Source organism: Cherax quadricarinatus, chromosome 8 (genome assembly GCF_038502225.1).
Source record: "Cherax quadricarinatus isolate ZL_2023a chromosome 8, ASM3850222v1, whole genome shotgun sequence".
Taxonomy (NCBI): domain Eukaryota; kingdom Metazoa; phylum Arthropoda; class Malacostraca; order Decapoda; family Parastacidae; genus Cherax; species Cherax quadricarinatus.
The window spans coordinates 5,897,821-5,913,764 of NC_091299.1; the positions used below are offsets into that span (position 1 = coordinate 5,897,821).

The window sequence follows — 15,944 nt, forward strand, 5'->3', positions numbered from 1 at the left end:
GTCACCTTGCCTGATGGTTATCCTCTACCTCGCATTGACGACCTTATTGACCGTGTGTCAGGAGCCCAGTTTGTCAGCCGTTTAGATCTCTTACGAGGCTATTATCAAGTCCCGCTTACTGAACGTGCTCAAGAAATATCTGCTTTTACTGTTCAAGATGGATTGTTTAACTACCTCGTCACCCCCTTCGGCCTATGTAACGCGGCTTCTTCATTCCAGCGTATAATGAACGAGTTGACCCACAACTTAGAAGGAGTAGAAGCCTACCTTGACGACTTAGTGGTGTACAGTGACGAGTGGGAACAGCACTTGACGCGTCTCAGAGCATTGTTTGAGAGACTGGCGCACTACAACTTCACTGTTAACTTAGCTAAATGTAGTTTTGGTCAAGCCAAGATTACCTATCTAGGCTTTTGTATCGGCCAAGGTGAGGTTGCTCCTATTGAGACTAAGGTTCGTGCAATTTCTGAATTTCCAGTGCCACAGGATAGGAAAGGAGTACAGAGATTCCTGGGTATGGCAGGATATTATCGCAGGTTCTGTCCAAACTTTTCTCAGATTGCAGCTCCTCTTACCGAGCTTACTAGCAGCAAAGTTCAGTTCACCTGGACTAGAGATTGTTCAGACTCGTTCAAAAGGTTGAAGCGCTTGCTATCCTCTGCTCCTGTGTTGAAGAGTCCTAATTTCAATCTTCCCTTCTTTTTACATATAGATGCGAGTGGCTATGCAGTGGGTGCTGTGCTGCTCCAACAGTCAACATCCACTGACATTCTCCATCCTATATGTTACTATTCATCTAAGCTTAAACGACACCAGAAAAATTATGCCACTATTGAGAAAGAGGCTCTAGCTCTTGTGGTGTCATTGGAACATTTTGACGTGTATTTGGGCACTTCCCCATTTAAAATTAACGTTTTTTCAGACCACAATCCACTCACTTATATTAATACCATGAAAAGTAAAAATGCTAGGATCATGAGGTGGGCTCTCAGAATCCAACCTTATTCTATTAGTATAAAACACATAAGTGGTCATTGTAATGTAATTGCTGACGCTCTGTCACGTCCTTAATAATTATCAATTACATTAACGTAATTTTATGCCCAAATACGTTTTGTTACTTGCTATGTCCAATTCAGTAAAGTAACTTAATTCCTCCAGCCCATATTAACTATATACACTCATGTCATGTCTAATTATTATATTTATATATTCACAGTAATGTTGTGTGAGGAGGAGACAAGCTGAGTGTTGAGTGAGTAGTGTGGTGCGGGTGATGTACTGCATGTACTGCGTGACGCAACACTGTCCTGCCGCAGACCCCTCCCCCTCACTACACACCTTAAGCTGTTTCATACTCAGATGTTCATACTGCCTCGCATTCCACAACCACTACTTAAGAGTGGAATGCAGTCTCCTCTACTATGATCGAGCCTCAACGTGCCCTCCTTGTCAGCGCTATCCTGTCTCTACACTGATGTATATAACCACGAGTATGCAGAAATACGATACTGTGTACTGCCCTAGTTAGGGGCATATCCTAGTGACGGACGCTGTGAAATTGTAGAAGTGCTTGGCACAAGAGACTCGGATTAATATTTTATTGACATGAGTAACCAGAAATAATGTGATAGACATTCATGCAACTCCCAGTGCGACCCTCTGTCGTGTTGGGGGGGTGTTGCAACCCCTGAATGGGTTACAATGATTATTATGTATATATGTAATGTATATTATCTTTTCATATAATTTTATATTGCTTATATTTGCGATAATAGCTAAATCGTAAATGTATGACTTTATATTATTATTTGACTGTTATATTGTTATTTAGCTTATGTTGTTAGGTAGTAGGTTGGTAGACAGCAACCACCCAGGGAAGTACTACCGTCCTGCCAGATGACTGTGAAACAAAAACCTGTAACTGTTTTGCATGATGGTAGGATTGCTGGTTTCTTTTTCTGTCTCATAAACACGCTAAGATAACAGGGATATCTTGCTACTCCTACTTACACTTTGGTCACACTTCACAGACACGCACATGCATATATATATATACATACATCTAGGTTTTTCTCCTTTTTCTAAATAGCTCTTGTTCTTTTTTATTTCTTCTATTGTCCATGGGGAAGTGGAAAAGAATCTTTCCTCCGTAAGCCATGCGTGTCGTATGAGGCGACTAAAATGCCGGGAGCAATGGGCTAGTAACCCCTTCTCCTGTATACAATTACTAAAAAAGAGAAGAAGAAAAACTTTATAAAACTGGGTTGCTTAAATGTGCGTGGATGTAGTGCGGATGACAAGAAACAGATGATTGCTGATGTTATGAATGAAAAGAAGTTGGATGTCCTGGCCCTAAGCGAAACAAAGCTGAAGGGGGTAGGAGAGTTTCAGTGGGGGGAAATAAATGGGATTAAATCTGGAGTATCTGAGAGAGTTAGAGCAAAGGAAGGGGTAGCAGTAATGTTAAATGATCAGTTATGGAAGGAGAAAAGAGAATATGAATGTGTAAATTCAAGAATTATGTGGATTAAAGTAAAGGTTGGATGCGAGAAGTGGGTCATAATAAGCGTGTATGCACCTGGAGAAGAGAGGAATGCAGAGGAGAGAGAGAGATTTTGGGAGATGTTAAGTGAATGTATAGGAGCCTTTGAACCAAGTGAGAGAGTAATTGTGGTAGGGGACTTGAATGCTAAAGTAGGAGAAACTTTTAGAGAGGGTGTGGTAGGTAAGTTTGGGGTGCCAGGTGTAAATGATAATGGGAGCCCTTTGATTGAACTTTGTATAGAAAGGGGTTTAGTTATAGGTAATACATATTTTAAGAAAAAGAGGATAAATAAGTATACACGATATGATGTAGGGCGAAATGACAGTAGTTTGTTGGATTATGTATTGGTAGATAAAAGACTGTTGAGTAGACTTCAGGATGTACATGTTTATAGAGGGGCCACAGATATATCAGATCACTTTCTAGTTGTAGCTACACAGAGTAAAAGGTAGATGGGATACAAGGAGAATAGAAGCATCAGGGAAGAGAGAGGTGAAGGTTTATAAACTAAAAGAGGAGGTAGTTAGGGTAAGATATAAACAGCTATTGGAGGATAGATGGGCTAATGAGAGCATAGGCAATGGGGTCGAAGAGGTATGGGGTAGGTTTAAAAATGTAGTGTTAGAGTGTTCAGCAGAAGTTTGTGGTTACAGGAAAGTGGGTGCAGGAGGGAAGAGGAGCGATTGGTGGAATGATGATGTAAAGAGAGTAGTAAGGGAGAAAAAGTTAGCATATGAGAAGTTTTTACAAAGTAGAAGTGATGCAAGGAGGGAAGAGTATATGGAGAAAAAGAGAGAAGTTAAGAGAGTGGTGAAGCAATGTAAAAAGAGAGCAAATGAGAGAGTGGGTGAGATGTTATCAACAAATTTTGTTGAAAATAAGAAAAAGTTTTGGAGTGAGATTAACAAGTTAAGAAAGCCTAGAGAACAAATGGATTTGTCAGTTAAAAATAGGAGAGGAGAGTTATTAAATGGAGAGTTAGAGGTATTGGGAAGATGGAAGGAATATTTTGAGGAATTGTTAAATGTTGATGAAGATAGGGAAGCTGTGATTTCGTGTATAGGGCAAGGAGGAATAACATCTTGTAGGAGTGAGGAAGAGCCAGTTGTGAGTGTGGGGGAAGTTCGTGAGGCAGTAGGTAAAATGAAAGGGGGTAAGGCAGCCGGGATTGATGGGATAAAGATAGAAATGTTAAAAGCAGGTGGGGATATAGTTTTGGAGTGGTTGGTGCAATTATTTAATAAATGTATGGAAGAGGGTAAGGTACCTAGGGATTGGCAGAGAGCATGCATAGTTCCTTTGTATAAAGGCAAAGGGGATAAAAGAGAGTGCAAAAATTATAGGGGGATAAGTCTGTTGAGTGTACCTGGTAAAGTGTATGGTAGAGTTATAATTGAAAGAATTAAGAGTAAGACGGAGAATAGGATAGCAGATGAACAAGGAGGCTTTAGGAAAGGTAGGGGGTGTGTGGACCAGGTGTTTACAGTGAAACATATAAGTGAACAGTATTTAGATAAGGCTAAAGAGGTCTTTGTGGCATTTATGGATTTGGAAAAGGTGTATGACAGGGTGGATAGGGGGGCAATGTGGCAGATGTTGCAAGTGTATGGTGTAGGAGGTAGGTTACTGAAAGCAGTGAAGAGTTTTTACGAGGATAGTGAGGCTCAAGTTAGAGTATGTAGGAAAGAGGGAAATTTTTTCCCAGTAAAAGTAGGCCTTAGACAAGGATGTGTGATGTCACCGTGGTTGTTTAATATATTTATAGATGGGGTTGTAAGAGAAGTAAATGCGAGGGTCTTGGCAAGAGGCGTGGAGTTAAAAGATAAAGAATCACACACAAAGTGGGAGTTGTCACAGCTGCTCTTTGCTGATGACACTGTGCTCTTGGGAGATTCTGAAGAGAAGTTGCAGAGATTGGTGGATGAATTTGGTAGGGTGTGCAAAAGAAGAAAATTAAAGGTGAATACAGGAAAGAGTAAGGTTATGAGGATAACAAAAAGATTAGGTGATGAAAGATTGAATATCAGATTGGAGGGAGAGAGTATGGAGGAGGTGAACGTATTCAGATATTTGGGAGTGGACGTGTCAGCGGATGGGTCTATGAAAGATGAGGTGAATCATAGAATTGATGAGGGAAAAAGAGTGAGTGGTGCACTTAGGAGTCTGTGGAGACAAAGAACTTTGTCCTTGGAGGCAAAGAGGGGAATGTATGAGAGTATAGTTTTACCAACGCTCTTATATGGGTGTGAAGCGTGGGTGATGAATGTTGCAGCGAGGAGAAGGCTGGAGGCAGTGGAGATGTCATGTCTGAGGGCAATGTGTGGTGTGAATATAATGCAGAGAATTCGTAGTTTGGAAGTTAGGAGGAGGTGCGGGATTACCAAAACTGTTGTCCAGAGGGCTGAGGAAGGGTTGTTGAGGTGGTTCGGACATGTAGAGAGAATGGAGCGAAACAGAATGACTTCAAGAGTGTATCAGTCTGTAGTGGAAGGAAGGCGGGGTAGGGGTCGGCCTAGGAAGGGTTGGAGGGAGGGGGTAAAGGAGGTTTTGTGTGCGAGGGGCTTGGACTTCCAGCAGGCATGCGTGAGCGTGTTTGATAGGAGTGAATGGAGACAAATGGTTTTTAATACTTGACGTGCTGTTGGAGTGTGAGCAAAGTAACATTTATGAAGGGATTCAGGGAAACCGGCAGGCCGGACTTGAGTCCTGGAGATGGGAAGTACAGTGCCTGCACTCTGAAGGAGGGGTGTTAATGTTGTAGTTTAAAAACTGTAGTGTAAAGCACCCTTCTGGCAAGACAGTGATGGAGTGAATGATGGTGAAAGTTTTTCTTTTTCGGGCCACCCTGCCTTGGTGGGAATTGGCCGGTGTGATAATAAAATAATAAAAATGTTAGGATGTATATAAAATGTGCTCAGTTAGGCTTGATTGTCAAACTACTGTAATTATCGCTTGTCGCTCGTTATACTGCCGGCTTCTGAGCTGCAGTTGTCCACGTAGCTATCACGTGATCGAGGGGGGGGTGTCCTCACCTCTCGTGAAATTGTCAGTCTGCTAGAGACTCGCTTGCTAGTTGGACATTGTCTGTCTGAGTCTGCTGGAGACTCGCTTGGTGGTTGGACAGATTGTCTGTCTCATTATTCTACTTAGTTCTGTAGAACTCTGTTCTCAGAACATTGTATAGACTTAGTGATTTTTGACGTTATACTGAGGTTGTGTGTCACATAGACACTCTGAGTATCTCAGGTCCTTAGCTATAGCTTCTGACCTAATTTTGTACTGGTTCCTGTGTATTGTCACAGTCACAGTTTTTCCTATGCTGAACGTAGATTCAGTATTTTGGGAGTTTTGTAACTTTAGTGGAGGATCTGCAGATGGTCCCTACTTAGTGTCGTTATATTATCTCCTTGTTCCTGATTCTGTGTCGCAGTCGCTTGATATTGCATTGCTATTGGGCTTAGCATTCTTTGTTGTTCAAGCAGACTGTTCGGTTGCCAGTCGGTCAAGAAGTTAGTTTATTTGAGGACTTTGTCAGTCACTTGTTTAAGTCTTATTCGAATCTTGAGACATAGCTAACTACTTAAGAGCACTTACACGCATACACACTTACTTGTACATATTTGTAATATCTTATTAAATGTTAATGTACCTGACGGTACTTAAGAATTATAAATGTGAGATGTGCTTTCAGCACAATAATATTGAACTCGAGAGATTGATTTTATTTTGATTGCTGTAATTAATTTAATTTGATAATATACCTCTAGACAACTTATTACTTAATAAATTTATTAAATTTTAATTTCTCTAGTTAGTAGCCTACCAGTTGTAATCCTAAAGCACTATTGAACCATACTGAAATTTAATGGATAATTGGACAAGGATACTGACTACTTGTTACGAAAACCCAGTAACAGGCTGGATGCTAGAAGGGCAGTCCTTTCTAGTATTCACTGGAGATCTCTAAGCTTTTAGAATCGCGTTTTTTGTAACATGAAGTCTAGTGCAGTGGAGGAAGAGCAGACTGATAGATCGATGCAAGAGAGAGTACGAGTACGAGGATCAAAATGGGTGGGAGTACCCGTATTTAAAACATGGAGGGGGGGCGAGAGGCGAGAAAAGCCTCCAACTGGATGCCACGTGAGTCACAATGAGACCCCCCCAGAGGAAATGGTGGGCGTTGAAATCACCAAATAACAGAAGTGGCGGTGGTAAGGATGAAACTAGAAAAGCAAAATCTGGGATAGAAAATGCTCGAGAAGGAGAGATATAAAGAACATATTGTATATCACTTATTCAAGTGGATACGGGCTGCAGTGTAATGCAGCGAGATATGGACAAATAGTTGACAGTACGGAATATCATTGCGTAGAAGAAGAGCACTTTCATTAAAGGTCCCATCTGAGAAAGGATCCGAAGAATACAATAAATTATAGCCTGAGAGAGGTTGGAAAACAGCTGAGTGTAATTTTGGTTCTTGTAAGCAAGCACCAACAGGGGAAAACCTGGAAAGCAACTGCTGAAGCTCACCCCGATTACCCATGAGGCCGCGGATATTCCACTGTAAATAGGCCATGATTGGCAATGAAGAAAATACCAGGAATCCGTAGGGAAGGGCACCTATGGACTAGAGGGGTTAGAAAAGTCAACGTGTGGTGGCATTGGAAGGCGTTGAAGTAGCGAAGGAACGGAGCGTTGCGAAGAATGGAGTTGTGGAGATGGAGGAGAGGGAAGAGAAGGAACAGGAGGTGGATCAGTGTCCTTTGAAGGTTTAGTCTCTGCAATATATTCTGAAATGGCTTCATGTGTTTCTGAATTCAAAGATGTATGGGAGACAATATTGGAGGTAGGAGGAGGAGAGTGAGTAAAGATTAGGACAGTAATGGACTGTACCAAAGTAGGGGGGGACGAAAGAGTGTAGGGGACTGGAGAAGTGTGGGAGGGGACAGAAGGGGCAGAAACCTGGGAGGTGGCAGAAGAGGGAGAAACTTGGGAGAGGACGGGGGTGGAAGGCATAGTACGAGGAGGAGGGTGAACCTCCACACTTGTAATAGAGCCAGATAAAGGGGAAGAACTAGGTACAGAGACTGGAAAGGTAAAGTGCTGAGGTGGAAGAAGGGAAGGAAGGGGCAAAGAAGATTTGAGCACTGGGGTCTTTTTGGACTTCTGAGAAGTAGAGGGGCGATTGGTAGAAGGTGTCGTACGGGGTCTTGTCGATACCGGGGCTTGTGAGGAAGGACGTGAAGATGTGAGAACAGAGTTGTAGTTGGGACGTCAGAGCCAAAGACAGCAAAAGGATTAGATGCCAGAGTGGCTATGGGAGGGGTAACAACAGAGGAGGCTGCAGAAGATGGGACTCCAGAAGTGGGAGGACGTTTTGAAACACGAGAATAAGAAACACGGGGTAGTCTCCCTAGGAGGCGGAGATGAGTAACTGCCATAGCATAAGGGAGACCTTCTGCTTCTTTGAGGCAATGGATTTCACGCTCATTCAAGTAGACCTGGCAACGGTGAGAATACGAAGGATGAGCCTCATTACAATTAAGGCAAGATGGAGGTTGACTGCAAGATGTATTAGAATTGTCGTTGGCACCACAGACTGGGCATTCAGCCATAGATCTGCAATATTTCACTGGGTGACCAAAACGCCAGCAAGTTCTACACTGTTGCGGTGTAGGGATCACCTTTCGAACTTGTAACCGATGACCCGCGACATAAACAGAGGGCGGGAGTTCACGGCTGTCGAAAGTTAATCGAGCCACATTGCAAGGGTAACGTCTCTGCCTGCGGGCAGGAAGGACGTAAGTGTCTACTTTGAGGATTGGGAGATCCTGGAGTTCTAGCTGTTCAAGAATGTCATTGCCACATGACTGGAAATTCTGTTGGACTATGGTATGGGGGAGAATGACAGTACCACTACAAGAATTGAGAGAAAGATGTTTTTCAATAGTGATAGGAGTAGTATCGATATTCGAAAGGAGAGAAAGATCATGAGCTTGGGTAGCATTCTGGACAGTGACGATGCGCGTACCGCTCGAGAGCATGAAATGAAATATCTCTACCAACATGATGCAGGAGCGCTTTGCCAATACTATGGTCAGAAAGATAGGCAGAAGAAGAAGTCGGTCTTAAAGCAAAGAATTTAGTCCATTGTGTGGTCCAAAACTGAGCGTGGAGAGGGAGTGCATGACGTGTCGGTCTTTTCCGAGTAGAATGGGAAGGTAACGAAGGAGCATCATCAGGAGATTGACGTTGGCGTTTAGGAGTAGGACCGGAGTTGGTCCGGCATGAAATGGGCTGGCAATTCGAAAATTGCCGTACCGTAGAGGGAGAGGCCGGAAGCATAGTCAAAGGAGAGCGGAGGTCAGACAAATCGAAGGAGTCAGTCGAAGCCCCGGTACCTGAAGCGGGTGAGGAAACAGCACCAGCAAGAGGTACAGGGGCATCAGTAGTGTCCGAAGAGAGGTCTAAAAACAACGCAGGGTCAGAATGGGGTGCGGTATCAAGAAGGGGCCCGGGAGTAGTGGGTTCATGGATTGGGTTCTCCATGGTTAGGTTACTCCTTTGCTTTTTGTTTTTAAGAAAAAAAAAAAAGAAGAAAAGAAAATAAAAATAAAAAAAAGAATAAAAAAAGGGGGGAGCGGGGAGGAATAGTTCCCAGGAGGAATGAAGAGGCCGGAAATCTCCCTCCGCGCCCAAGAGGACCTCAGCACCGCTAGTAGCGCAGATGCAGCATGGAACCCGTGCCATACCCTACCCTTCATGCCAGTAAACCAGCAATCCAGGATAGCAACCTCACATCTGCCGAGCTACCTCGGTGGACAAAAGAGAGGGCGGCCAGATATCCGCCACAAAGCATACCTCCTTCGGCCACCACCCCCGGAATCCGAAATGTGGCTTCCAGAGATACACCCGTCGCCCGAAAGACACCTAAAGCTACTCCGGGATACCGGAGAGGGATCGGGACATCCCCAGGCGATCCAGATTCCATGGCAAACTACGCCACCGCCAAGAACCTCAACGGAATGGGATGGACCCTGGTATCCTTTCCCCTACCTAGGCACTAGCGCGCCTGTGGGAGAAATCCCAAAGGCCAAAAAGAGGAAGGGCAAAAGGGAGGGGTGGGGAGGAGGAGGAAAGGAAAAAGGGGGAGGATGGGATAGGGAGGGGGGGATTGGGGGGTAATTAGGTTCGGTCTGAGGAAGGAGACCGACAGGTCTGATTCCTCAGACCAAGAGCCTCTTCACCACAACAAATACCTCTGTTGAACCACTCGGTATTATGCCAAATATTATTAATTCTGGAGTATTTAACATGTTTTTATAATTATATTGTTTATTATGTCATATTAGATCAATTGTGATAGGCAAATAAGCCGTAGTGTTGATATTAGCATAATAATAAAGCATATTCCCTGCATCACGAGACTGAGCTCATGGCAACTGACAGTGGCTTCAAAGCCACCTTATTTTTTATGTACAATGTACTGTATGTGCTTTACACAATGAGAAGCACTTCTTTTATCTATTGGAACCATGGCTAGGGCTACAAGCAAGCAGGTTATAACAATAAATGGAGAAAAAGAAATTGGAATGACTTATGCAGCAAGTAGCGCCACCAAACAGTACCAGCAGGTTGGTGTGGCGACTCTGGAAATTTAAAATTATGCTAGCCAAAATTAGTGCCGAATAACTGATGGAACCGGTAACTGATTGTGATGGCAGACCTGTATTATTTTAATGTCATGTTTGCACCATTCATAATGTTTTTAGTATATTTTTAAATGTTTATACAGTAGTGTACTGTATACTGTAATAAACAAAATTAAGGAAATCAGCTCTAATATACATTACTTAGGTATACATACTGGCGAGAGAGCCCATCGTAAGTCCAAGTGCTGGTAAACAAGTATGTCGCTAAGGGAGGAGAGGCTGTATTAAAAAAAAAAAAGTGACAAAGTATATAGATTAAATGTTTCAAATACTACCTTGAATACAGATTCTGAAATACCTTCTGTGTTTGTGTCAATTCTTGAGTGAGCTGGAGGAATGCTGAGCTATGACATGAGATACTAAACACTGACACAGTCTTCCCTTGAATGCATGTAGGATATTTACGTGATAGTAAAGACTGCTCACTCTGCAAGATCTTACTCCAAAGGTCATCATATTCTGTGATGCATGTCATCTTTAACTTTCCACCACTGCTGGGAAAATATCGTAAGTTATTTCACAAACAAAAATATTAAGAGATATTGTATACCTTCATGCAGTGAAGGCCTTTCCAATAATGTTTCCAACTGAAGGCAACTAAGAAAGGATTTTCTATAGCACCTTGCATACTGTACAGTTTCTCCTTGTACTATACAGATATTTGGAAAAGGCATAAAGATGCCTAGGTGCAAACAGTTAATACTGTAAAAACTGCAACTAGTTCACTAGAAACTCCTATGTTTAAGCAAGAGAATGTTGCTCTTCAGTCCCTAGAATCAATTATGCATGCCTATATTATTTTGGCTGCAGCAAACTGATGGGTGTTGGGTGCATAATAAAGATATCTAAATCCATCAATCTCATCCTAATGACTAAAAATAGAGTTAGGTAAAAAATACAAAAAATCATTGCAAAGAAAATATCATGTAGGAAAAAATTATGCAATGACAAAATCTGGTAAATTTTGTTATACATCACATTAAAGCTATGAAAAAAAAATGATGTAACTACACTAACTTGTCACCATTTCCCTAGACATTTCTCAACCATCACACTTCTCAAATCTGTGTAGATGCAGATGTTATGGACAGCATCATATGCTATAAAAGTAACCCCATGACTCTTACTTATTTTTGCTGGCCTATTTCTTTTATAAAAAAAAATCATTTATTTCTTAAGTAAATATTTTATATGCATACCATTACTGATCTTAATCAACCTGCCATTGTTCAGCACAATCAACCAACACTGCTGATGAACTTTATAAGTACTAATGGTATATTGCAACCTTTCCAAAAAAAAGTTCTTGCAGACAACAAAATTGAAACTATGTTCTTGCACCATCACTTGCCTCAACAATCATGACTAAAGCAATACTACAGTAGAAGTTCAAAGTACAGTACAGAGATCTAGCATAAAGATAGCAAATGCCATACTTATTTATCTTTGCCATACACAATGATAATACATTATGAATAACTAATTAATGCAGTACTGAGAAGCTAATATCCAGTATAAATACAGACCAAAGCCAAAGAAGGGATACTCAACAACACTAACCACTATTCTACGATAATTAAAAGATACAAACAAATAAAAAACAGAATTGACAAAATATGAGAAAATGTTAAAAGCACTTTCACAGCTCTCAAATTCTAGGATTAAACACAAAAATATCCTGAGACATTACATCTTACTTGGCTACAGCATTACTCAAGAAATACACCAGAAACAAATATTAACACACACAGCCATACATAACTGCAGACTTAACACAAGGCAACCTTGCAGTCTATGACAATGACAAATTTATTTTAGCAAGATACATGTTTGTACAAAAGAGTGTAACAATTCGGTGAACGTGCCAAAAGCTCCTTAATATGAAGAATATTTCGGGCAAACTTACGACTAACTTTATTAAGGCAATAACAGTGCAGTAATGTTACATATGGTCATTCGGTGAGTTACAATGAATATAAGAAAATTGAATATTCAATTAGTTCATACTATATGGCTTTAGTAAGTTCAGTAGAGAATAATTACAGTTTTCATTATTTTTTTATTATAAACACATCGGCCGATTCCCACCAAGGCAGGGTGGCCCATAAAAGAAAAACTTTCAACAACATTCATTCCATCACTGCCTTGCCAAAGGGGTGCTTTACAATAGCTATAAAACTGCAACATTAACACCCCTCCTTCAGAGTGCAGACACTGTACTTCCCATCTCCAGGACTCTAGTCCGGCCTGCCAGTTTCTTCGAATCCCTTTTGTAAATGTTACTTTGCTCACACTCCATCAGCACGTCAAGTATTAAAAACCATTCATCTTCATTCACTCCGATCAAACAAGTTCACACATTCTTGCTGGAAGTCCAAGCCCCTTGCACACAAAACCTCCTTTACCCCCTCCCTCCAACCTTTCCTAGACCTACCCCTACCCCGCCTTCCCTCCACTACAAATTTATGCACTCTCGAAGTCATTCTGTTTTGATCCATTCTCTCATTCTCTCTACATGTCTGAAGCACCTCAACAACCCCTCCTCAGCTCTCTGGATAATAGTTTTGGTAATCCCACACCTCCTCCTAATTTCCAAACTATGAATTCTCTGCATTACATTCACACCACACATTGCCCTCAGACATGACATCTCCACTGCCTCCAGCCTTCTCCTCATTGCAACATTCATCACCCATGCTTCACACCCATATAAGTGTTGGTATAAGTATACTCTCATTCATTCCCCTCTTTGCTTCCACGGACAAAGTTTTTGTCTCCACAGACTCCTAAGTGCACCACTCGCCTTTTTCCCCTCATCAATTTTATGATTCACCTCATCCTTCATAGACCCATCTGCTGACATGTCCACTCCTAAATATCTGATACATTCACCTCCTCCATACTCTCTCCCTCCAATTTGATATCCAATCTTTCGTCACCTAATCTTTTTGTTATCCTTATAATCTTACTCTTTCCTATATTCACTTAATTTTCTTCTCTTACATGCCTTACCAAATTCATCCACCAACCTCTGCAACTTCTCTTCAGAATCTCCCGAAAGCACAGTGTCATCAGCAAAGAGCAACTGTGACAACTCTCATTTTGTGTTTGATTCTTTATCTTTTAACTCCACACCTCTTGCCAACACCCAAGCATTCACTTCTCTTACAGCCCCATCTATAAATATATTGAACAACCATGGTGACATCACACATCCTTGTCTAAGGCCTACTTTTACTGGGAAATAATTTCCCTCTCTCCTACATACTCTAACCTGAGCCTCACTATCCTCGTAAAAACTCTTCACTGCTTTCAGTAACCTACCTCTGCCACACTGCCCCCCTATCCAACCTGTCATATGCCTTTTCCAAATCCATAAATGCCACAAAAACCTCTTTACCCCTATCTAAATACTGTTCACCTATATGTTTCACTGTAAACAACTGGTCTACACACCCCCTACCTTTCCTAAAGCCTGCTTGTTCATCTGCTATCCTACTCTCCATCTTACTCTCAAATCTTTCAATACAGTTTATAAAAAATACAGTACAGGTCTGCCATCACAAATCCAGCATCATTGGGTCCTGTAGTGTGCTGGATTATTGAGTTTGCTGGATTACAGAGTGGTTAGGTTACAATACACTTAATACAGTTAACCAACTTGACTTACAAAAGTTCATTGAACATCGGCAATAATCGAACATTTCCACTACTTTGAGCTCAATTTCAAGGTACTTTCTGTTGTGAAACCAATCAAAATTATATCTATTTCTGTAATATATCTTCCATTCTATCAAATGAGACCAAAAAACGAGAATACAACCATAAAAACCATATGAAAATATACAGCTACGGAGCGGCTATGGCCGAGAAGTGAACTCCGTTATTTAAGGTTAGATTTCTTTCATTTTTTGTGTACGTTAAGAAGCATCTTTCCATCATACATTGCCCAAGTTTCAAGAAGGCGGCCCAACAAAAACAGAGAAAAAATATTTACCAAAATTCATATATGACAAGCCCAAGCCAGGCACTGGAAATAAGTCACTGACTCTTTTGGGTTATCCTAGGTTCTCTACACATATGCTGCTATGTATGATATTTATGTAGAGAAAATAGCTTTTTTGTTTCAGTTTTATGATGCAGTATGAGTGTATATCACAGTTAGCCTCGTGCTGTACTCCATTTTCTCTAATATAAGCCCCCAAGACAGGGATAGGAGAATGGTACCATTATCCCACATCCTCTTCAATACCTCTGTCGAACCGCTCAGTATTATGCCAAATATTATTAATTCTGGAGTATTTAACATGTTTTTATGTTATTTATATTGTTTATTATGCTATATTAAATCAGTTGTCATATGCAAATAAGATGTAGTGTTGATATTAACCCTTTCAGGGTCCAGAGGCCATATTTCAGTGTGCACCAGGGTCCAAGAATTTTTAAAAAAAATTTGTTATTTTTCCTTATGAAATGGTAGAGAATCTTTTTCTGAAGGTAATAAAACAAAAAGTACAAAATTTGATGGAAAAATTGACGAAATTATGCTCTCGTGAATTTTTATGTGTCAGTGATATTTACGCATCGGCGATTTTGCCGACTTTGACTCCCATTTTAGGCCAATTACATTATTCCAGTCGACCAAATTCTTAGTTATTTCACTAGTAATACTTCTATTCTATTGATTGAGCACAAGAAATCGCCACTTCAACTGTTTCAACTACAAAATAAAAGTGATCGGAAAATGGTTAATTGGCCAATTTAATGTAAAGTTCAAAATGCTTCAAAATAGGGTTCAGAATAAACAATGTAGGCATTCCTGGCACTAAACTAACATTTCCTCTGTTCATTAGTTATGTTTTGAGGCTTTAAAAATGAATTCTATTTTAATTTTTTATTCACATAATGAATTTTTATTCAAACCAAAAAATAGATTTACTATTATGCAATATTGTAATTGTATAAATAATATCACCACATTTGTGAATGCATATTAGACCCACCAGCTGGTGTGTATTAAATGTCTGAGGTCATTTGTTAATTCTTGAATCAGCAAAAATTTAACATTTCCACTACTTTGAGCTCAGTTTCAAGCCATTTCCAGTACTAATACCAATCAAAATCATCTCTATTTCTGTAATGTATCTTTCATTCTATCAAATGAGACCAAGAAATCGCAAATACAACTATAAAAAACACACGAAAAAACACTGCAAAGTCGCTGTTTTAATCGAAAATTACAGTCTCGGTTTTTTTCTCTCATTTGCACTGTGTGCTGCAGGATTTGTTATATGTGGTGCACTCATACCACATACAGTGGACCCCCGCTTAACGATCACCTCCAAATGCGACCAATTATGTAAGTGTATTTATGTAAGTGCGTGTGTACGTGTATGTTTGGGGGTCTGAAATGGACTAATCTACTTCACAATATTCCTTATGGGAAAAAATTCGGTCAGTAATGGCACCTGAACATACTACTGGAATGAAAAAAGTTCGTTAACCGGGGGTCCACTGTACATGTATTCTCTCATATCTAGGCCCAAATTTACCACTCACAGTTTATCAGAGTGAGCTGAGCTCATGGCGTAGATCTATGGTTTGGACCCTCAACTCAAAGCCGTAGATCTATGGCACAGACCCTGAAAGGGTTAATGTAATAATAAAGCATATTCCCCTGCATC

The 15,944-nt window shown here is 40.8% G+C and overlaps 1 protein-coding gene across 8 annotated transcripts in view; it reads right to left on the reverse strand.

Annotated features, from left to right (window-relative positions):
- LOC128685331 (uro-adherence factor A) overlaps nt 1-15,944 on the reverse strand; it is a 125,169-nt gene that overhangs the window by 88,779 nt on the left and 20,446 nt on the right. For 6 of the 8 annotated variants that reach the window (XM_070082798.1, XM_070082803.1, XM_070082799.1 and 3 more), the window contains exon 3: nt 10,559-10,751. The exons of the other annotated variants lie outside the window; for them this stretch is intronic. In XM_070082798.1, the coding sequence (XP_069938899.1) occupies nt 10,559-10,751 (193 nt within the window). The remainder of the gene's footprint in view (nt 1-10,558; nt 10,752-15,944) is intronic. 8 annotated transcript variants of the gene reach the window in all.